This window comes from Lissotriton vulgaris, unplaced genomic scaffold (assembly GCF_964263255.1).
Source record: "Lissotriton vulgaris unplaced genomic scaffold, aLisVul1.2 SCAFFOLD_6524, whole genome shotgun sequence".
Taxonomy (NCBI): domain Eukaryota; kingdom Metazoa; phylum Chordata; class Amphibia; order Caudata; family Salamandridae; genus Lissotriton; species Lissotriton vulgaris.
In genome coordinates, this window is record NW_028248007.1 from 10,982 (window position 1) to 34,990 (window position 24,009).

Genomic DNA, 24,009 nt, shown 5'->3' on the forward strand with positions numbered 1-24,009 from the left:
TGTTGAGGTTTTGAGGCTGAGGGTGAGTGAGGATTGAGTTGTTGAGGGTGAGGGGCTGAGTGTGAGTGAGGGATAGTGATTGTTTTGAGGTGTTGAGGGTGAGTAAGGGTGAGGTGTTGAGGGTGAGGGGCTGAGGGTGAATGAGGGTGAGGTGTTGAGGGTCAGTGAGTGTGAGGTCTTGAGGGTGAGTGAGAATGAGTGTGAGTGAGTGATTACGTAGTTGAGTGTGAGGTGTTGAGGGTGAATGAGGGTGAAGGTGAGTAAAGGTGAGGGTGAGGTGTTGAGTGTGAGTGTGGGTGAGTAAGAGTTGAGGAAGAGGGGCTGAGTGCGAGTGAGTTGGTGAGTGTGAGTGAGGGGGAGGTATTGTGGGTGAGTGAGGGTGAGGTATTGAGGGTGAGTGAGGGTGTATTTTGAGGATGAGTGAGGGTGAGTTGTTAAGGGTGAGTGAGGGTGAGGTCCTGAGGGTGATTGAGCTTGAGTGAATGGGAGTGAGGGTGACTGAGGGTGTGATTGGCATATGTGATTGTCGCCCATGTGTTAATGTTGATTCTAATGTTAAAAAAACTATCTTCGTATGTGTATACGTTTTTAATTTTTTTTCGTGTATGTACTTAAAATGTGTATTATTTCTGTTGTAGTAAAGGGTATTACGCAATGTATTCCCTTTACGTTAGTTACGTAAGGGATGTTAGCGTTCTATCTTTTATTTGATGGTGATGTAATGTTGTGCGCTACGTTATTTTTAGTCAATCGCAGCTCTACGTTGTGTGACGTAGCGTTGCATTTGCCGTGCGTGAACGGGGCGTTTTCTACATTGGTGTGAATGTTTGAGCGGTAAAGGTGTGTTATTCCTCCGTCGTTGTTGGTGCGTCGTTGGACTGGTAAGATGTACATTTATTAACATTGAGTACATGAATTAGAATGTATTAATACTTGTGTGTATATACGTGTTATTCATAATGTTTTATTATGATGTATGAGTGTTTTATTTGTATTTCGCCTTGTGTATTATCGTTTTTCGAGTTACAATCTTCTTTAGTAGTGTTGTTAAAGATATATGTTTGTTAAAAAAAAATTTTTCTAAAAGTTACATAAAGCAATGTTTTTTTTTGTATGTATTATGTCTTTGACATTGCGTCCGTTGTGATTTCGGGCTGACTTTCCTTGTGTTTAGCAATATTTCTAGATCTTTATGCGAATGTTGGCTCGTGTTTAAGTTGATAGTTCGGGATGCATTGAGTAATCTTTGCTAGTGTCTTCCTGGAATGTATTTTCCGGCGTTTCGTTTCGCCAGAGGTGGCACTGTGATGTTTATTTTTGCCTCTGACTTAGCTTTTTCTTGTGTCATTTGTACCGGTCTGTGACTTGTTTCGCCGGTATTCATTTATTTTGTTTGTTGGCTTTTGTACTTAAAAGTATTATGTATGCACTGTGTATGTTTTTTTTCTTTCTGTGTTTCTTTTCTAATTTCTTCATTTCAGGGAATGAGCTGCTACGATCGACAGGTAATGACAATTTTATTGCCTTATTATGAAAGAGTGCCTTTGTGAGTTTTTATACATTTGTTGATGCATTTCCTTTTCGTGATGTTACTGTACTGATTCTTTTCGGTCTTGCTTTGCTAGCACGTATTTCCTGTCTGGCTCCTCTCATTTGAGTGTGTTTTGTATGTTAACAATGGCTGCTATTTCGTTTTATTGTTTGACATGGTTCGAGTTTCGTTTTCCCGTACGTGTTTTGCGGTCGCACTTGCCTTGTGTGTAGTAATTTCCTCTTGCACGGCCTCCCTTATGTCCATTTCGCCAGCAATAGCACATTATTAACATTCGGCACCCCCACACTACAATTGAGCAACATGAGATCATCAGTCTTTGGCAGTAGAGCTGTATTTAGAACTCCCCCAGTCTCATTTAGATATAGAACTGCAGTACTGTACAGCACCAAAGCATGCTTGTATTGCTGTGATTGTGTGTGCAACGTACCAAAAGTTCTTGTACAGTGTGCACTTTGGGCAGTTGGTGTGTGTGACTGTTGAAAGCGTGGCTTGATGGCTGTTTGTGTGGGTGTATGCATGGTGAAAGGATGCACTGATGACTGTTGTGTGTGTACGGCTTGTGAAAGTGTCCATTGCTAGCTAATAGTGTGTGTGCCTGTTAAAAGCGCACATGTTTGGATTGTATGTAGTTTGTCTGATGTGTAATGCTGTAGTGGTAATGAGTGGTGCTGTTGTTGTAAGTGTTTGTGTGTAGTTGTAGTGTGATAGTGTGTTGATGGTGAGTGAGGGTGAGGTGTTCAGGGTGAGAGGATGATGGTGTGAGGGTGACGGTGTGAGGGTGAGTGATTGCTGGCGAGCGTGAGGCTATGAGGCTTATTGAGAATGTGAGTGGGTGTGCGAGGATGTGTGATAGTGTGTGAGTGTGGATGTGTGTGAGGGTGGTGGTGTGTGAGTGTGTGGGCATGTGAGTGTGTGGTGCTTAGTAATGCTGTAGTTGTGATGTGTTGTTCTGTGCTAGTGGTGAGTGGTGCTGTGTTGATGTTTAATAGTTACCACCACATCATAACTTTGCACCACAACAGTTGCACTTCTCGCAACAATGGCATCACTGATGTCCCCGAATGCAACATGCAGCAATACCACTTTATCTTTCTGCAGCCCCACATTACCATTGAGCAACTACACTGCATTACTCTGCACTTCCACATCCGTATTTTGCACACCAACAGTCTCATTTAGACATAGTAGTGCAGTACCGATGACTGTTGTGTGTGTATGCTTGTTGAAAGTGGCCATTGATAGATGTTGTGTGTGTGACTGTTAAAAGGGTACATGTTTTGATTGTATGAGCTTAGTTTGCTGCAGTTGTGATGAGTGGTGTTGTAGTGGTAATTGTTTTTTTGTGTGGTTGTAGTGTGATAGTGTGTTGAGGGTGAGTGAGGGTGAGGTGTTGAGGCTGAGTGAGGGTGAGGCGTTGAGGGTGAGTGAGATTGAGGGTGAGTTAGTGTGAGGTGTTGAGGGTGGGTGAGGCTATGAGGGTGAGTGAGGCGTTGAGGGTGAGTGAGGGTGAGGTGTTGAGGGTGATTGAGGATGAGTGAGAGTGAGAGCAAGGAAGGTGTTGATGGGGAGGTGTTGTGCGTGATTGAAGTGGTGTTGTGGTGGTAATTGTTTGTGTGTTGTTGTAGTGTGATAGTGTGTTGAGGGTGAGTGAGGGTGAGAGTGAGTGAGACTGAGGGTGAGGTGTTGATGGTGAGTGAGGGTGAGGAGTTGAGGGTGAGTGAGGGTGAGAGGATGAGGGTGAGTGAGGTGTTGAGGGTGAGGTGTTGAGTGTGATTGAGGATGAGTGATAGTGTGGGTGAGTGATGTGTTGAGATTGACTTAGGGTGAGGCGTTGAGGGTGAGTGAGGGTGAGGTGTTGAGGCTGAGGGTGAGTGTGGGTGAGGCGTTGAGGGTGAGGCATTGTGTGTGTTTGTAGTGTGATAGTGTGTTGAGGGTGAGTGAGTATGAGGGTGAGTGAGGGTGAGAGTGAGTGAGAATGAGGGGGAGTTGTTGATGGTGAGTGAGGATGAGTGAAGGTGAGGAATTGAGGGTGAGTGAGGGTGAGAGGCTGAGGGTGAGTGAGGTGTTGAGGGTGAGGTGTTGAGTGTGATTGAGGATGAGTGATAGTGAGGGTGTGTGATGTGTTGATGTTGACTGAGGGTGAGGCATTGATGGTGAGTGAGGGTGAGGTGTTGAGGCTGAGGGTGAGGAGCTGAGGGTGAGTGGGTGAGGCGTTGAGGGTGAGGCATTGAGGATGATAGAGAGTGAGGTTCTGATGGTGAGGGTGTGAGTGTGGGTGAGGCGTTGAGGCTGAGTGAGGGTGAGGTGTTGAGGGTTATTGTTGATGAGTGAGAGTGAGTGTGAGTGAGGAGTAAAGGGTGAGTTGTTTAGGGTGAGTGAAGTGTTGCTGTTGTGGTAAGTGTTTGTTTATAGTTGTAGTGTGATAGTGTGTTGACGATGAGTGAGGGTGAATGAGGGTGATGTTTTGAGTGTGAGTGAGGGTGAGTGAGGGTGAGTGAGTATGAGAGTGATTTGTTGAGTGTGAGGTGTAGAGGGTGATTGATGATGATTGAGATTGATGGTGAGTGAGGACGAGTGAGGGTGAGGAATTGAGGGTGAGTGAGGGTGAGAGGCTGAGGGTGAGTGAGGTGTTGAGGGTGAGGTGTTGAGTGTGATTGAGGATGAGTGATAGTGAGGGTGTGTGATGTGTTGATGTTGACTGAGGGTGAGGCATTGATGGTGAGTGAGGGTGAGGTGTTGAGGCTGAGGGTGAGGAGCTGAGGGTGAGTGGGTGAGGCGTTGAGGGTGAGGCATTGAGGATGATAGAGAGTGAGGTTCTGAGGGTGAGGGTGTGAGTGTGGGTGAGGCGTTGAGGCAGAGTGAGGGTGAGGTGTTGAGGGTTATTGTTGATGAGTGAGAGTGAGTGTGAGTGAGGAGTAAAGGGTGAGTTGTTTAGGGTGAGTGAAGTGTTGCTGTTGTGGTAAGTGTTTGTTTATAGTTGTAGTGTGATAGTGTGTTGACGATGAGTGAGGGTGAATGAGGGTGATGTTTTGAGTGTGAGTGAGGGTGAGTGAGGGTGAGTGAGTATGAGAGTGATTTGTTGAGTGTGAGGTGTAGAGGGTGATTGATGATGATTGAGATTGAGGGTGAGTGAGGAGTTAAGGGTGAGGTGTTGAGGGTGAGTGAAGTGAGGGTGAGTGAAGTGTTGCTGTGTTGGTAAGTATTTGTTTGTTGTTGTAGTGTGATAGTGTGTTGACGGTGAGTGAGGGTAAATGAGGATGAGGTGTTGAGGGTGAGTGAGTATGAGGGTGAGGTGTTGATGGTGAGTTTTTGAGGGTGAGTGAGGATGAGTGTGGGTGAGGTGTTGAGGGTGAGGAGTTGAGGGTGAGTGAGGGTGAGGTACTGAGGGTGAGTGAGGTATTGAGGGTGAGGTGTTGAGAGTATTGAGGATGAGTGAGAGTGAGGGTGAGTGATGTGTTGATGATGAGTTGTTGAGGGTGAGGTGTTGAGGGTGAGTGAGAGTGACGTGTTGTAGGTGAGGGTGAGGGGCTGAGGGTGAGTGTTGGTGAGGCGTTGAGGGTGAGTGAGGGGTTAAGGGTGAGGCGTTGAGGGAGAGGTGTTGAGAGCGAGGGTGATTGAGTGTTTGAGGGTGCAGGGTGGAGGGTGAGTGAGGGTGAGGTGTTGATGGTGAGTGAAGGTGGGTGAGGGTGATGGTGATGTGTTGAGGGTGAGTGAGGATGAGGTGTTGAGGGAGAGTGAGTGTGAGGTGTTGAGGGTGAGTGAGTGTAATTCAGGGTGGGTGATGAGTTGAGGGTGAGTGAGTGTGAGAGAGGGTGTTATTGACAAATGTGAGTGTTTAGCATGTGTGACTCGTTATTGTAAAGTGTGTTTGTATTTGTGTATGTTGTTGTGGTAGAATGATGCTGTTGCGGTGGTGTAGAGTGATGTTGGTGTGTTGATGAGTGTTGTTAGTGAGGTGCTTCCTAATGCTGTAGTTGTGAAGTGTTGATGATGAGTTGTGCTGTGTTAGTGTTCAACTATTACCACCACAGCATAACTCATTCCAACAACAGTTGCACTTCTCCCAACAACCTAATTTGTGATGTCCACCAATGGAACACGCATCAATACCACCTTAACATTCGGCCCCCCACAGTAACATTGCTCAACAACACAGCATAACTCAGCACCAGCACAGGCGTCTTTAGCTCAACAGTCTCATTCATACATAATACTGTAGTGCGTGTAAGCTACAAAGTATGTGTATTTTGTATATGTTTTTCTAATGTCAAATGGATTGGCTAAATCTTGTATGTGGGTGTGACTATGTTGTATAAATGGAGTGTCTTAGTTATAATTTGCCTTTCGAATTGAAAAAATCACCATAGAAGTAGTAAAATTTGTATTACACACTTGTTTATTTTTTTAAAAAAAACACAAATATTTATTGTTTAACTTTGTACAAAAAAAAGATATCCTGGCAACATGCAAAATTTACTCAGAACATATTTCATCGTCTTTTTCTTTAAGAATCTTTATGATTTGCCCATTACAAAAGACAACTTCAAAATTTTGTGGCAAAAAATGGACAAGGGCATCTCCGATGTTCTCAACGTCCTCATCTAACATAAACCATTTAATTAAGATCTCGTTTTCGATGGGCATCGATTGCAATTCGTCTGTGTTTGTCACTTTTATTGTGATGATACTGGTTTGCTCAGTAGAGCTTTCAACACCATAAATTAGAATGTCCATCTTTTCCTCTGGTGGGGCTGTTACCTGTTGAGAGAAAAGAAAAGCAATAATTATTTTTAAAATGTGTATACTTTATTTTTTGTGTAAGGCCTATAGTGGTTGAAAGGGACAGAGTTGTTGAAAGGGACACATTGGGTGAAATGGATTGAGTAGGTGAAAGGGTCCCAGTTGTTGATAGAGTTTGAGTGGGTGATAGGTCGAGACTGGGTGATAGGTGGTGGTAATAATTTTTTTGTGTGGTTGTAGTGTCATAGTGTGTTGAGGGTGAGTGAGGGTGAGATGTTGAGGGTGAGTGAGGGTGAGGCGTTGAGGGTGAGTGAGATTGAGGGTGAGTCAGTGTTTGAGGATGAGTGAGAGTGAGGGTAAGTAAGGGGCTGATGGGGATGTTTTGAGCGTGATTGAAGTGGTGTTGTGGTGCTAAGTTTTGGTGTGGTTGTAGTGTGATAGTGTGTTGAGGGTGAGTGAGTATGAGGGTGAGTGAGAGTGAGAGTGAGTGAGAATGAGGGGGAGGTGTTGAGGGTGAGTGAGGATGAGTGAGGGTGAGGAGTTGAGAGTGAGTGAGGGTGAGGGGCTGAGGGTGAGTGAGGTGTTGAGAGTGAGGTGTTGAGTGTGATTGAGGATGAGTGAGAGTGATGTTGAGTGATGTGTTGAGATTGACTGAGGGTGAGGCGTTGAGTGTGAGTGAGAGTGAGGTGTTGAGGCTGAGGGTGAGAAGCTGAGTGTCAGGGTGAGTGTGGCTGAGGCGTTGAGGGTGAGTGAGGGTGAGGTGTTGAGGGTGATTGAGGATGAGTGAGAGTGAGGAGTTAAGGGTGAGGTGTTTAGGGTGAGTGAAGTGTTGTTGTGGTGGTAAGTGTATTTTTGTAGTTGTAGTGTGATAGTGTGTTGACGGTAAGTGAGGGTAAATGAGGGTGATGTTGTGAGGGTGAGTTAGTATGAGAGTGGTGTTGAGCGTGAGATGTTGAAGGTGATTGATGATGATTGAGATTGAGGTTGAGTGAGGAGTTAAGGGTGAGGTGTTGAGGGTGAGTTAAGTGTTGCTGTGGTGGTAAGTATTTGTTTGTTGTTGTAGTGTGATAGTGTGTTGACGGTGAGTGAGGGTGAATGAGCGTGAGGAGTTGAGGGTGAGTGAGTATGAGGGTGAGGTGTTGATGGTGAGTTGTTGAGGGTGAGTGAGTATGAGAGTGGGTGATAAGTCTAGAGTGGGTGATAAGTCTAGATTGGGTGATAGGCCTAGAGTGTGTGAAAGAGCCAGAGTTGTAGAAAGGTTCCGAGTGGGTGAAAGCTCCCGAGTGGGTGAAAGCTCCCGAATGGGCGAAAGGTCCCAAGTGGCTGAAATGTCCAGAGTGGGTAAAATGTCCAGAGTGGGTGGAAGGGGCAGAGTGGGTGAAAGGGCAAGACTGGGTGCAATTCCAAGAGTGGCTGAAAAGAGATAATTGCAAAACTTTGTTTGTTCGTTGTGCTTACCTCCATTTTGCTATGGCGCGTTGTATTCAATATTTTTTGGCAATTGAATTCATGTACAGTGACATGAGTCAGGGTCACATATTTCCCAAGATGTATTTTAAATAGTGACGCTTCTCTCCACAGTGTCACTTTTATATCATCAGTTGCATCTTTTATTGTAATGGATTTGAGTGGGGTATCTTGCCCATTGATAAACACCGTTTTTGCGTCCTCTTCCTACACAAAAAGAAAGCATTCTATTAAATAGTGATTGTAAAAACAGATATTACTAGTGCATTGTCTGAAAGGCTATATAATGTATTATATTTAACGACCCAAATGAACCTCCTTTCTAAAAGATTGAAATGTTTCTTGTAAAAAATGTCCTTGTACATAGTACTTTTTTTTGTAGTATACACCAAAGCACTGGCATCTTATATTTTGCAAAAGTTGTACTTGCTACTATGTGTGAAGAGTGCATAATCAAAAATGTGTCCAGTTAGTTTTTGAAGTTACTAAAGGTGTAATGTGTGTGTAAGTGAACTATGCATTTTTTAAGTAGACATGATGACATGAGTGAGTGTGATGGTGAGGTGTTGAGTGTGAGGAGTTGATGGGGAGTGAGGGTGAGTGAGGATGAGGTGTTACGTGAGGGTGAGGTTGAATGTAAATGAGGGTGAGTGAGGGTGAGGGTGAGAGGGTGAGGGTGAGAGTTTGAAGGTGAGTGAGGGTGAGAAGTTGAGGGTGAGTAACGATGAGCGTGAGTGTGAGTGAGGCTGAGTAAGGCAAGTATGCATATTTTTAGTAGACCTGATGACATGAGTGAGGGTGTGGGTGAGGGTGAGTTATTGAGGGTGAGGTGTTGAGTGTTAGGGTGAGTGAGGGTGGGGTTGAGGGTGAGTGAGGACGAGGTGTTACGTGAGGGTGAGTGTGAGTGAGGCAGAGTTAGGGTGAGGCGTTGAGGGTGAGTGAGAGTGAGGGAGTGTTGAGGGTGAAAGATTGAATGTGAGAAGTTGAAGGTGAGTAAGGATGAGTGTGAGTGTGGGTGAGTGAGGGTGATTAATTGAGTGAGGGTGAGGTGTTGATGTTGAGGCTGAGGTGTTGAGGTGTTGAGTGAGAGTGAGGGTGACTGAGGAGTTGAGTGAGAAGTGTTGACTTTTTGAGGGGGAGGTGTTGAGGGCGAGTGAGGGTGAGTGAGGGTGATTGAGTGAGAGGTGTTGAGGGTGATTGAGGGTGATTGAGATTAAGGCTGAGTGAGGCATTAAGGGTGAATTGTTGAGTGTGAGGTGTTGTGTGTGAATGAGGGTGAGGTGTTGAGAGTTATTGAGGGTGAGAAGTTGAGGGTGAGTAAGGATGATGCTAAGTGAGGGTGAGTCATTGATGTTGATTGTGAGGCTGAGGTGTTGAGGTGTTGAGTGAGAGTGAGTGAGTATTTGAGGGAGAAGGGTAGAGTTTTAGAGTGGGAGGTGTTGAGGGCTAGTGAGGGTGATTGAGGCTGAGTGAGGAGGAGGTGTTGAGGGTGATCTCGGCTGAGTGAGATTGAGGGTGAGTGAGGCATTAAAATTGAATTGTTGAGGGTGAGGTGTTGAGTGAGAGTGAGAGTTGGGTGTTGAGGGTGAGTGATGTTGACTGAGGGTGAGGCATTGATGTAAAGACAGTATTTGCGTACTTTTGGTAAACCCAAAAAGAACAATTCTACAAAATAGTGACAGTAAAAAAACATAGTAGTAGTGCATTGTATCACTGGTAATATAATGTATTATATTTCACGACCCAAATGAACATACTTTCTACCATAGTGCATTTATTTTTTAGTAAAAATTGTCATTGTGGAGAGTACTTGAATTTGTACTATACCCCAAAGTACTCACATATTATATATCTCAAAACTATCCCTTTATACATAGTGTGAAAGAGTGTGAAAGAGTGTCTAATGCAAGCTTTTTTGATGTTGTCCGTGAAGTTCCTAAGGGCCCGATGTAGGTAAATCCCATTTTTGTATGTAGGTACCAACATCTGGATTCATTACAGAATCCTTAACAAATCTTTAATTACCAAATCGGTAAATAGCGAATAGGTAATGCGCATTAATTCATATGGGTTTTGAAGGACATAGGAATGATTAGGCATTACCGAATCGGTATTTACTGAATCTGTAATTAAAGAATTATGAAGGGTGCAGGTGGTGTCACTTTGACACCCTCCTGCACCGCCAAAAAAGGCACAGGTGCCATGTGGCAAGCATACCTGCTGTAAGGGCAGGTCTGCCTGTCACATGCCATAGGTATTTTACCCTGGATTTGTATTCCATGGTAAAATACCGATTGTGTAAGCCATGTACAGAAGGTACATTGCCTACCTACATTACATTTCAGTTAATTTTATTGAATCTGTAAATCTACCGTTTCGGTTAATAAACAGATTTGCTAAAGTTACCTAAAATGTGGCCCTACATCTCAATAGCCCTTTACCGATGTGAAACGGGCCAAAATCTTTTTTTTTTGGCCGATTGGGATCGCTAAAGGGCTACCTACACCGGGCCCCTAAATGTGTAATTTGTGTGTAAGCCAACTATGCATTTTTGTACTAGACATGATGACATGTTTGTGTTGATACATCTGGCACATATTGTCCCTGAAACAGTCATCAGACTATTTATACTTGCAATTTCGAAAAAGCACAAATACATAAGATATGTCATTTACAATCCTAATAAGTCCAACTCTTCCACTGCAAGACAATATTTTTTTTTAGTTGACATGATAACATGTTTGTGTTCATACTTACGGCAATTATTGTCCCTGAAACGGTCATCAGGCTTTTTAGACTTGCCCGTTTTATTTCCTTGATGGGAGAAGCCGATGGTGCAGGCGGATGCAAAATGTTGTTTGCTTGTTGGATCAGGCCCTCCTCGATTGTCATTGCGGGAAATTTGGTTACTTTAGTTTGTTTTGTAATTAAAATTGTTTTGTTTTTGAGAATAAAGTTCCGTATCAGTAGTCCACAGTTTATTTTCGTTTGCTCATATAAATTTTCTTGGTAACAAGTACATTTAATTGTTCCAGTTTTATCTGCTAAAGCCAAATGGAATAAAATTTTCTGCTCTTGTTTAGCATTTTTGTACGTAGTTTTCCCTGAGCAGCTGATGACATTAACTCTTATTGGTTTCTGGTATGGTTTGTTGTCATCAGTATTAATGTTCATTATTTCTTCAATAGACATCATCTGAAATAGAAAATGTGATATAACATGTTAAATACAAACCCATATTGGTTTATGATCACTGTAATAGCATTCTAAAGTACCATAGTTGTGTAGTTGGTCATTTGTATATATATGATCTAAAATGGATTGGTAGTTAGTTGTGTAACTGTTAATGAGTTGTTGACATTGTAATTTTGTTTCAAAGAATCCAAGTAATTGCTTGCTGTTTGCATTTGTTTGAGATACATCCACATTGAAATCCCCTATAATAATCAATTTGTGCATGGGGTAAAAATCCGTAATATTAGTGATGAAATCAAAAAGAGAAGTTATACTTTTTAGGGGTGGTTTGTATAAAATAATAATAAGGTAATCTGTGTTATCAATCTGTAGAGTAAAATGTAAAATGTCTATCCCTTCAAGTGTCTCATAAATAGGCAATATAAATAAATCTTTTTTGTAGTACATAATCATTCCATGGTTTGTGTTGTATGTATGAAATTTATCAAATATAATGTGATGATATTGTTCTATACTGAAATCATTAGCTGTAGCATTTCTTGTAGTGTTGATCTCAGTTAAGCAAATAATGTCTGCTTGTAATATATTCCTATCCGCTACCATAGATGAAAAATTTTTCTGTAGTGATCTTATATTGTGTGCAATGATATTGAAATGTGCACTGTATGTATGTAACTGTGGGATATGTATTTCAAGTGGCATTTGTGTCCTTAATCTGTGCATTTCCTCATTAACTTGTGGATGTACTACAATTTTACGTTCATCAAAATTGTGTACATAGACATTTTGTATTGATTTTGCCCTGCTAATAGCAACATAATGCAAATGATGAATCTTGCTGTTATTAAAGTGTATATAAAGTGGTTCAAGAGTTGCACCTTGTGTGCGATGTATAGTGCGTGCTGATGCTTGGCGTAAAGGAAATTGCTTCCGTATAATGGTAATAAATTTCTTAGTGTATTGGAAATGTCTAGCTATAGCATGTATTGGTGTCCATGTATTTTGTGTTTGTGAATGAAATAAGTGTTTATATTGTTGTCTGGTTGTTTCTCCTATAGTGGGATTGTCAAATAACAACCAAACAATAATAGGCGTATTGTTAATCAATTCTACTAATTGTACAACACCAGTTGCGCCATTTGTTAAACCATCATTGACATCCACATTGCAACTTAAATCATAACGAAGTTGTAAGGCAATGTGTAATGTATGTGAAAGGCCCATTGTTTTCTGTGGATCTTTGGGCAGTTGCTTAAGAATCGTTTTTTTCACACTTTCAGACAAATCAGAACTAACAGTATCGCTTGCTACTGTTATGTAGACAGGATAATCTTTGCAATGTTGTTCTAAAACCTTTTTGTTAATTTCATTAACTTCTAGATTAGTTGACATGATATATGGAATTGTTTCTAATACAGTCTCATCAGGTTGTATTTCCCTTTGCTTAATTTGTGAAATATCTTCTTCAGTATGCTTGCCTTCTCTCAATCTGTTTAGTAATTCAGCAAATTGTAGATCTTCTTTTTGGCGCATAATTTTTGTTAATTCAAAAATTTTAAAATGTTCTTTCCACAAGTTAGCACTTAAAGGACCATACATTTGTGTCGAATCCTGAAAAATGTATCTGTCAAATACAGGTTTTAATTGGTAAAAGTCACCAATGGCTAAAATAGAAATTCCTCCAAATGGTTCATTAGATGATTTAATTTCTTGAAGCCTGTTATGTATAAAATTCAACATATTGTGGCCTACCATTGAAATTTCATCAATAATAACAACTCTAACATGCATCATTTCCATTTGTAGAGCAGTTCTATGTTCATGACTCAGTTGTTTATAAGACAAACTTTGCGACACAGGTATTTTGAAAGTGCTATGCAGTGTTTTGCCATTAATATTATGGGCAGCCTTTCCTGTTGGAGCAGTAAGTAAGATATAAACATTATCCGGATTTTCACCGGCCTTAGTGTTATAGTAGCGTAGTAAAGTTTGATAAAGTGCAGATATTACAAAACTTTTCCCAACACCAGCCCCTCCAGTGCAAAAAGTATAGCATGGAGTGCTAGTAGTTTTAAACCAATGCAAGTGATGGTAAACAAAGTTAAGTTGTTCTTCCGTTAAGTTTTGCATAAGTTGTTGGTATTTTTCATTGGGTAAAAGAACGTTAGTTGATCTTTGTTCTTCAGTTGTAGTTCTAATTCCTAAATCTAGAGCCAAATCATATCTATTATTATGTTCTGGATTTTGGTCTTCTGTCTGTATATTCACAGTTGGTGATAGAGGAGGTGAAATGACATTTTCATGAGACTGTTCATGAATAATGTTTGTAAGTTCACCATGCTGTTTGTTATAGATTTTTAGTTGTGTGTCAACAAATGTTTTAACTTCCAGATACCTATCATAGTAAGTTTCCTTGTTGATTAGTATTTTTTCTTCTTCCCTCCATGGATAGTGCAACATTAATATTTCTCTATAATACTCTTCCGGTTCATTATTTTTGCTAAATCTGCAAAAGCGTATTATTTTCCCTTGTCTGCGCTTATTTAAAGCATAATCATAATTATGTTTCTGTTGTTGTTTATTTCCGTCACTACATTCTATTTCTAATTCTTCCTCATCTGAGCTGTAAAAGTTTTGTTCTGCAAGTAAATCTTCGCAATCATTTATTTCTTTCCCATGTGTTTTTTTCTTCACATAGTTGAAATTAGCCGCATAGTCTGCTAACGTGCACATCTCTAATGATTGTGGCCGTTTGCAGTACTTAATAATAATATTTTCACATTGAATGTCAGTGGAATTTTCGGGCAAGTTATTAATAGTTTCGATATCACGCATTAAATAAGTTCTTTTCTCTGGACGGCTAGTATTAATAAATACAAATGATCGTGAGCTTTTCCGTAATGGTATTTGAAGAATTAGATATGCTGCTTCTTGAGCACTAATTTCTGTGCAGTTGAGGAATTTGTTCCCTATGTGTTTAAGTTGATCTTTGATATTACTATTGCTTGGTACCTCTTTAGCAGCTTGCGCTAGAAGTTTGCTAATTCCTCTTTGCGATTTACTGATATATGAGATAATATAGACTGCACAAGCATAAGGGTCTAGTATAAACTGCAAGTCTATATTTGCTCGCCAAGCTTCTAAAAGAGTACTATTGTAGTTATTGATGAAGCATTCGGCTGGTGTTCTTTTTAAAAAAATAGTTGTTTTTTGTAAGCTAGTTTGTATAGAAGTAATATATTCTTTATCATCCATTTTAATGAAGTCCAAAAATTCCTCAAAAGAAAGTGTATTAAAAGTAGTATTATTCATAGCTTCATGTATTATTTTCATATTATCTTGCCATTGGTTATTTGTCTCCTCCAGTGTTAATGGCTCTAATATGAGCGTTCTTGACATTGGATATTTGGGATATTGATATTTGCATGTCCGTTGCTGTTTACGTCTGCAATTTTTGGTGTGACCATGCCTTTGTAGATTTATTAACGGTTGTAAAACAGGGTTTTCAGACTTATGACAAGTGATATATTTGTCAATAAAGCTATTGACTTCTTCCACTGGTGAAACACCATACAATGGTGCTTTGTTTACCCAGAGTAATGCATGTATATGTGGAGAACCTCTCTGTTGGAATTCGACTCTGTAAAAGTAGTCTACTATTTCCCCAATTGGATTAGTGCCATTCAGCAAAACACAATTAAAGAATTTCCTAACTTGATAGTCAAACTGTCTTGCACATGTTATTGGATCTTCTTGTATTAATTTACTTTTAGTTTCCCAAGACATGTTTAAGAATTCTTCCTCTGTACATTCCTGTAAGTTTCTAACTCTCAATAGTATATTTATTAAATGGTGCCATTTTGTTTCTGCAGCAGATAATGTCAAAAAGAAAGTGGGAATGCCAAGTTGCCTTATCATAGCAAAAATATCTTTTTTGCAACCTTCCCAATATGGAGGTGAACTGCGTATAGTTTTTAATACTTTGTACCCCTCATTGAACTGTAAAACATTGGCAATATTACATTTAATGTCTTTAGCAGTTATTTTATTCCCATCTGTAAAATGTTTTCTGATGGAAATGTTGATTTTACCATGGATCTGCTTAATATGTAATTTCTTCAGTTTAAAAAAGACATTAGTAATAGATTTAGCGACTCTTCTATCATAACTCCTTAACTCTGCTTGGCAAATAGTACTATAATGTACCGGTATGTGTCTTTCCTTATTGTTAGGTCTTCGTTCACCACAAAAAATAGTAGGGAAAGCCAAAAACTCTGAATCTTTATCCTCATATAAACCTCTTGGCGTGTTATGTTCAGCTGGAGCGAAACTTAACACATTCAGCGAATTACTAGTAATAGTTTCATTTGTTAACATAGTATCCAAATTTCCAGCTTCTATGTTGTCCGAACTATCAGATGAATTGTTTGTTTCAGAAGTCTCATTGTGAGATTCTATTTCTGGAGGTATATACTCCCAGTCAGGGTTAATGGTAACACCATATTCATTAAACATTCGACTATTTTTAGCTAGCCATGTAGCTGCCTTTTTTACAGTATTTGGTCTAATATTCTCATAATGTGTATATGATTTATAGATTAATTTCCTTTTTAATTTCACTGGGATTGTCATGGCGTCATTAATTTGCCTTGGTAAAATTGTAACAGTTGTCATAACATCTGCAGGTACATTAACTACTGCACCTGATAATGATTTTTGAAAACCGCGTGGCAGACTCCGAATTTGTAAGAATGGTATCCTAGGTGAAACTAATCTTTCTTCTAAATCATATAATTCTAATTCAACTGGTACATTTGGGAAGCCCATGCCATTTACAATTGAACATGGTGGTATTTTGTTTTTGCGAATGTAATAATAGCAAGTCTTACAAATAAAAGTTGTTTTCTTGTTACTAATGTTACACTTGTTGAAAATTTCGGATTGGCTAACACTGCGTATATTTAGCAACGTTTGTTTATGCCACAGTTGATTGCAAAGAGTACAAATGTACTCTGGCCCATGCAATATTTCCCGGTGGAATTTGCGAATGATTGTATGGATTTGTTTACCTCGTTTCTGTCTTTGGCCCTGCGTGAAGATGGGTATGTTATTATCAGTAGCACTTAGTTGACTGTTGGTAATGTCTTCTTCAGCTGTATTAATTTTTTTTCTTTGTACAACTGTAGTTGGACATGTACTTGAATCCCTTTTTCTTTTCCGAGACTGTTTATTTGTTCCCTGGATAGCTTTACTATTACCTGGTAATTGTGGTAAATGATTGCTATTGCTATTCCCTCCCTTACTTGTATTCTGTAAATGATCAGAAGACATTGATGTTGATGTTATCGTCTGATTAGGAGTACATTCAGTAGTATGTACCCAAATTTTTCTTTCTTGCGGCAGTTGACTATTTTTTTTGTGCACAGTAAGTGCTTTTGTAAAGGATTTTCTTTGAATGACTTTTATATCTATTGGTGTTAATTCAAATTGGACACATTGCTCAGCCTGATGTTTTAAGTTATATGCTAGTTTCATAACATATTGAATTAGCCCTTCAAACGAATTAAATGCAATTGTAACACATGTTCCGTTTGAATGAGGCATGCCTTCATGGTCCCTACTATGTGAATCAAATACAAAGTATGATTGCATATGTTTGAAAATAGCTATTACATAAACATTCATACAAAGTAGAACACCACAGTGCTTCTTAATAGTAACATTTAATGCTGTGCTAATATCTGGGTAGGCTTTATCAAAACGTTTAAGGACATCACCGTAGTAAGCATTCCGTAGCAAAAGTGAATATATCTCTTGATTGTGGTCTATATACCTTGGCAGGTCATCTGGATGCATAAGTGTTTCTTTGTTAATAGAATGCATTTGGAGATATAAAGCGTCCCCACGGTCCATTATATAATGCAGATCATTAGAGTTCCAAGTAGTTACTGGCTTGCATAAATTGTGCAAGACAGCAAAAGCACTATTTGGTAAGCATTGCTTACCTTGTGATTTGCTATTAAATTTGCTATTCCCTTGATGGTAACTTGCTTTTAAGCATTTCTGCATCTTCAAAGTTATACTGAAATGTTGTTATCAACAAATGTAAATTGAGAAGGTTTGTGAACTAAAAAATTTTTTAGGGGACTGTAAGGTATGAACTTTTAACAATTTTTAAACGAAGTGGCAAAGTAGTATTTACCTTAACTTCTGTTTCTTTTGTTGTTGTTTGAATAATCTGAAAGTTGAAAAAAAACATATTGTTTAGAATATATTTCTCCGAATTTTTTCCATAAAAGACACATTAGCATGTAAATAGTCTTTTAAAGACCTGTTAAGAGCTCTAGTGCTGCTGTGAGTGTATGTGCCACGGCTGGCACACAGGCAGGGTGAGATGATAGAGGGAGAGAGAGGGAGTGGGAGGAAAAGGGGGACAGAGAGAGAGTGAGTGAGTGCGTGAAAAGTTAATACTGAGAGACGTTAAAAAATGTGTGTGTGTGTTATGTGTTGCATTGAATCAGAGAATGGATGAGGTGTGAGGAAGGTAAAGGGAGTGAGAGGGAGAGTGATAGGAAGGGAGACGGGGATGGAGGGAGGGAGAGAGAGGGAGAGGGAGACAGAGGGATTAACAAAGTTAGAGTGAGAAAGAGGAAGGCAAGAGAGAGGGAGGGGGAGCTAGAGAAGGAGAGAGAGGGTGAGTGTAGGTGAGGGGTTGAGGGTGAATGAGGATGAAATGTTGAGGGTGTGAGTGTGAGGGTGAGGTGTTGATTGTTGTTGAGGTGAGGTGGTGAGGGTGAGGGTGAGGGTGAGTGAGGGGGAGGGGATGAGGGTGAGTGAGGGGGAGTGGTATTGAGGGTGAGTGAGGGTGAGGGTGAGGGTGAGTGAGGGTGACGGTTTGATGGTGAGTAATGGTGAGGGTGAGTGAGGATGACATGTTGAGGGTAAGTGAGCATGAGGGTGAGTGAGCATGAGGGTGAGTGAGCATGAGGGTGAGTGAGGATGGTGTGAGTGAGTGTGAGTGAGGGTGAGGGGTTGAGGGTGAGTGAAGGTAGATTAGGCTTAGAGATTGAGGGTGAGTGATGGTGAGAAGCTGAGGGTGAGTAAGGATGAGGCTGAGTGTGGGTGAGTGGGAATGAGGTGTTGTGGGTGAGTGAGGTGTTGAGGGTGAGTGAGGCTGAGGTGTTGAAGTGTTGAGTGAGAGTGAGGGTGAGTGAGGAGTTGAAGGAGAAGTGTTGAGGGTGTGTGTGTGAGGTGTTGAGGGCTAGTGATGCTCAGTTTTATGTTGTTGCTGTCACCCCGAGCCTTAACCACTGACCCTGCCCCCACCGATGCGGTCATTGGACACTAAGTAAACATTAAATTTTGCCCCTGAGAGAAAGATTGTGAGTAGGCATGTAATAGAGTGTGTGTGTGAAAGTGTCCTTGTTCGTGGAATGTGTGTATGAAAATTTTGTTGTGGTGTGGCGAAGTGTTGGTGTACCCAGTTACTGTGGAAGTAATGTAGAAAGATAGAGAGGGAGTAAATGGGAGACAAATGGAGAGTTATGTACAAAGACAGAAAGGAAGGGAAAGTTAGGGAAAGGAAGGGAAATGGAGGGAGAGGAAGAGAAAGGGAGTGAGATGCAGGGTGTTAGGGAGGGAGACGGAGAGGGAGGGAGAGAGGAGGAAGAAAAAAGGGGGAGTGAGACAGAGGGAGGAACACAGTTAGAGTGAAAGAGAGGAAGATGGGAGAGAGGGAGGGGTAGCTATAGAGAGGGAGAGAGAGCTATAGAGATGTAGGCAGTCCGAAAGAGAAAGAGAGCGAGAAAATTATGTGTATGCCGGGAGGGCTCAGTGCACGAAGCCTTCGGCTGCAGGGTCCTGTGATTAACCTCATGGTCAGTTTAATGTTGTTGCTGTTGCCCCGACCCTTAACAACTAACCCTGCCCCCACCGATGCGGTCTTTGGACACAAAGTAAACGGTACATTTTTCACCTGCTTGAAAGATTGTGATTAGCCATGTAATAGAGGTTGTTAGCGAAAGTCCCCTTGATAGTGGATTGTGTGTATGAAAAATTTGTTGTGGTGTGGCGAAGTGTTGCGAACGGATTATGACTGTACTATTCCCCCTAATGTTGCAATGTGCCTGTGACTAGTGTAGTAAGTGTATGGGCAATTTTTTTTTGGGTAGGCAGCTAATTCTGGCTTGGAATTGTTGTTGGGGATGGAGAGGGAGTGAGTGTGTGCGTGAAGAGTTAATAGTGCGAGACGTCCTGAAAAATGTGTGTGTGTGTCATCGTGTAACTTAGATTACTTCCTATATTGTATTGAATATGAAAATGAAATGAATGCGGTGTGCGTGTAATATTGAAAGTGTACACAGTTAGTGTGCAAGTAATGTAGAAAGATAGAGAGGGAGTAAATGGTAGACAAATGGAGAGTTATGTACAAAGACAGAGAGGAAGGGAAAGTTAGGGAAAGGAAGGGAAATGGAGGGAGAGGAAGAGAAAGGGAGTGAGATGCAGGGTGATAGGGACGGAGACGGAGAGGGAGGGAGAGAGGAGGAAGAAAAAAGGGGGAGTGAGACAGAGGGAGGAACACAGTTAGAGTGAAACAGAGGAAGATAGGAGAGAGGGAGGGGGAGCTATAGAGAGGGAGAGAGAGCTATAGAGATGTAGGGAGACCGAAAGAGAAAGAGAGCGAGAAAGTTATGTGTATGCCGGGAGGGCTCAGTGCACGAAGCCTTAGGCTGCAGGGTCCTGTGATTAAGCTCATGGTCAGTTTAATGTTGTTGCTGTCGCCCCGATCCTTGACAACTAACATTGCCCCCACCGATGGGGTCCTTGTACACAAAGTAAACAGTACATTTTTAACCTGCTTGAAAGATTGTGAGTAGCCATGTAATAGAGGGGGTGGGCGAAAGTCCCCTTGATAGTGGATTGAGTGTATGAAAACTTTGTTGTGGTGTGGCGAAGTGTTGAGAACGGATTCTGACTGTGCTATTCGCCCTAATGTTCCAATGTGCCTGTGAATAGTGTAGTAAGTGTAAGGTGCATTATTTTTTGGGGTAGGCAGCTAATCCTGGCTAATATGTTATTGGATGTGTGCTTGTGAAAATGTAATACTAGTAGTTGTACGAGTGGCTGTTTCTGTGTGTCAGCTTGTAACTTGGATTACTAACTGTGCAAGTAAAGCAACGAATGAATGCATTGTGCGTAAATCTTGTAAAGTGTTGCCTGTTTACGTGCAAATTAATGTTCAATTAGAACTTTTGACTGAAAGTTTGGTGCTGTAGTGGCGAAGTGCTATGATGTTACATTGCGTAGGAGTTGCACGTGTTGTATAAGGGTGGCAGTCAGTGTTTTGCCTAATGTGACAGGCTGTGTGTGATTAGTGTAAGATGCAGTGTTTTGCCTAATGTGACAGGGTGTGTGTGATTAGTGTGCTATAGAGAGGTAGGGAGACGAAGAGAGAAAGAGAGCGAAAAATTATGTCTATGCCGGGAGGGCTCAGTGCACGAAGCCTTCGGCTGCAGGGTACTGTGAATAACATCATGGACAGTTTTATGTTGTTGCTGTCGCCCCGAGCCTTAACCACTGACCCTGCCCCCACCGATGCGGTCATTGGACACTAAGTAAACATTAAATTTTGCCCCTGAGAGAAAGATTGTGAGTAGGCATGTAATAGAGTGTGTGTGTGAAAGTGTCCTTGTTCGTGGAATGTGTGTATGAAAATTTAGTTGTGGTGTGGCAAAGTGTTGGTGTAACCAGTTAATGTGCAAGTAATGTAGAAAGATAGAGAGGGAGTAAATGGGAGACAAATGGAGAGTTATGTACAAAGACAGAGAGGAAGGGAAAGTTAGGGAAAGGAAGGGAAATGGAGGGAGAGGAAGAGAAAGGGAGTGAGATGAAGGGTGATAGGGAGGGAGACGGAGAGGGAGGGAGAGAGGTGTAAGAAAAGAGGGGGAGTGAGACAGAGGGAGGAACACAGTTAGAGTGAAACAGAGGAAGACAGGAGAGAGGGAGGGGGAGCTATAGAGAGGGAGAGAGAGCTATAGAGATGTAGGGAGACCGAAAGAGAAAGAGAGCGATAAAATTATGTGTATGCCGGGAGGGCTCAGCGCATGAAGCCTTCGGCTGCAGGGTCCTGTGCTTAACCTCATGGTCATTTTAATGTTGTTGCTGTCGCCACGACCCTTGACAACTAACATTGCCCCCACCAATGCGGTCGTTGTACACAAAGTAAACAGTACATTTTTCACCTGCTTGAAAGATTGTGAGTACCCAGGTAATAGAGGGTGTTGGCGAAATTCCCCTTGATAGTGTATTGTGTGTATGAAAAGTTTGTTGTGGTGTGGCGAAGTGTTGAGAACGGATTATGACTGTACTATTCCCCCTAATGTTCCAATGTGCCTGTGAATAGTGTAGTAAGTGTACGGTCAATTTTTTTTTTGGGTAGGCAGCTAATCCAGGCTAATGTGTTATTGGATGTGTGCTTGTGAAAATGTAATACTAGTAGTTGTACGAGTGGCTGTTTCTGTGTGTCAGCTTGTAACTTGGATTACTAACTGCAAGTAAAGCAACAAATTAATGCATTGTGCGTAAATGTTGTAAAGTGTTGCCTGTTTACATGCAAATTACTGTGCAATTAGAAGTTCTGACTGAAAGTTTGTTGCTGTAGTGGCGAAGTGACATGATGTTACATTGCGTAGGAGTTGCACGTGTTGTATAAGGGTGGCTGTCATTGTTTTGCCTAATGTGACAGGCTGTGTGTGATTAGTGTAAGATGCAGTGTTTTGCCTAATGTGACAGGGTGTGTGTGATTAGTGTGCTATAGAGAGTGAGGGAGACGAAAAGAGAAAGAGAGCGACAAAATTATGTGTATGCCGGGAGGGCTCAGTGCACGAACACTTCGCCTCCAGGGTACTGTGAATAACCTCATGGTCAGTTTTATGTTGTTGCTGTCGACCCGACCCTTAACCACTGACCCTGCCCCCACGTCGGAGTGTTAGGAACGGAAGTAAAAAATGTGTAGAAGAGTGAACAGTTGGCTGTACTTACTTGATATATGTTGGTGCGCAGTTTCTTTCCCCCTATCAAGGAAATGTTGAAAGCGTACCAATAACCTACAAGAGATAACAAAAAAAAAACAATATGTATCTGTTGTTTTAAACCAAGGTATGACCTGTTTTAGAAATTACGTAGTCTTTTGCTAAGTATTACCATAGAAAATGAAGATTTGCAAACACACATGTCGCAGAATAATTTAACACAGGTGCAATGTTGATATAGTAACAGTTCTAATAAACGCAACTAAAAATATCAATACTGTCCCTTAGATGTATAGAAATAACACTTGCATGCACTTACGTTCTAAGATTGAATGCCGTAATTTTTCAGTGGCTGTTGGTCGATAGCAGCAAGTTCAGCGCCGTTCTGTAAGTCGAAGTTCTGTCCTCGCTGGTAAAAAGAGAGTATGACTTAAAGTGACCCGTCCCTCTGCTTAAATAGGGGGTAACGATGCAAGAATCTTTTTTTTTTCTTTTTGTGTTTAAGAAAGGATCAAAGCTTTTAGTCCTTCCCTTGCCCCAAGGAAAAGTCACACTAGCTGATGTGCGCGACTTGGAAGTGTGAATGTTTGAATGTGTATGCAGATGGAGTTTCGACATAGGCGCGCCAGTAGACTTCACTGGGCAACTCCCTTAAGGCCATATAAGAATTTGCTCGGAACTAACAAAGCAAAGGGCCTTTTTTTTACGTTAGTGTAATTGGACTTCAACTGTCTGCTCGAAGTTACACTTAAAAATGGCATATATAAAGCATCAAAAGTATACAAAGTTTCACTTAAAAACATACAACTCTTGTAATATAGTGGCTCGAAGTTGTGCCGTTTAGGTTTAGTATGAAAATACTGAAAATTGCCGCGGATGCGTCCATTAATGTGTGTGTGGCAACGTTAAAAAAAAGTGGGTGAATGAGAAAGATGGTGGATAATTTTGTTTGGCAAAAAATAAATGGAAAGACAGGTGTGGTGCTGAACGGGTCAAAGGCCGGATGCAATATTTGCCATAAAAGTTGTGTTTTCCGTTTCAGTATGAAAATAGTGAACATTGCTGCGTAAGTGGCCCTTACATGTGTCTGTGTGTATTTTTAAATGCTATGGGAATTTTGGCTGTGTGTGTACGTGTTGTAAATACAGAATTTCGCTGCGGGTGCGTCCCTTAATGTAAGTCTTGTAATATACAGGCTCAAAGTTGTGGCGTTTATGTTTAGTATGAAAAGACAGGACATTGCTGCAGATGCCTCCATTAATGTGTGAGTGTCACCATAGAAATACAGTGTGAGAATGAAAAAGATGTCCGATGATTTTGTTTGCCAATAGATAAATGTAGCGATAGGTGTGGCGAAATGTTCGGAGCTGATTTATTTGCCATCAAAGTTGTGTTGTTATTTGTTGTATAAAAATAGTGAGCATTGCTAAGGATGCGGCCCTTGAATGTGTTTGTGGGTAATTTTAAATGCTAGGAATTATGTTGGTGTGTGTGTACGGCATGGTATGTAAACTATAGTAGTTTTGTTAACGTTTCCAGACACCATTTTATCCTTTAATGTAAATCAACTTGAACTGTCTACTCAAAGGTACACTTAAAAATGGCAGGAGGGGTTGAGGGTGAGGATGAGTGAGGGTGAGGCTGAGGTCTTGAGTGTAACTGGAAGTAAGAGTGAGGGTGAGTGAGGGGTTGAGTGTTAGTGAGGGTGAGGTATTGAGGGTGAGTGAGGGGAAGGGTGATTGAGGTATTGAGAGTTACTGAGGGTGAGGTGTGTAGGGTGAAGTGTTGAGAGTGTGGGTGAGGGGTTGAGGGTGAGGGAGGGTGAGGGAGGGTGAATGGTTGAGGGTGAGGGGTTGAGGTGAGGAATTGAGGCTGATGTTTTGAGGGTGAATGAGTGTGAGATGTTGATGGTGAGTGAAGGTGAGATGTTGGGTGAGGCGTTGAGGGTGAGTGACTATAGATTTTTTCTACCTTACTGTCATTCGACTTGAACTGTCTGCGCCAAGTTACCCTTAAAAATAG

At 41.3% G+C, this 24,009-nt stretch overlaps 1 protein-coding gene across 1 annotated transcript; it reads right to left on the reverse strand.

Moving 5' to 3' along the window:
• Positions 1 to 6,006: 6,006 nt before the first annotated feature.
• LOC147664954 (uncharacterized) lies at positions 6,007 to 22,935 on the reverse strand. Its single transcript, XM_086949862.1, has 5 exons — positions 21,998 to 22,935; positions 17,160 to 17,195; positions 10,520 to 10,957; positions 7,754 to 7,969; positions 6,007 to 6,313 (listed from the first exon to the last, which is right to left on the reverse strand). Exons 3-5 carry the CDS (start codon positions 10,955 to 10,957, stop codon positions 6,029 to 6,031), a joined length of 939 nt encoding a protein of 312 aa, XP_086805988.1. The 5' UTR covers positions 17,160 to 17,195; positions 21,998 to 22,935; the 3' UTR covers positions 6,007 to 6,028.
• Positions 22,936 to 24,009: the final 1,074 nt, after the last annotated feature.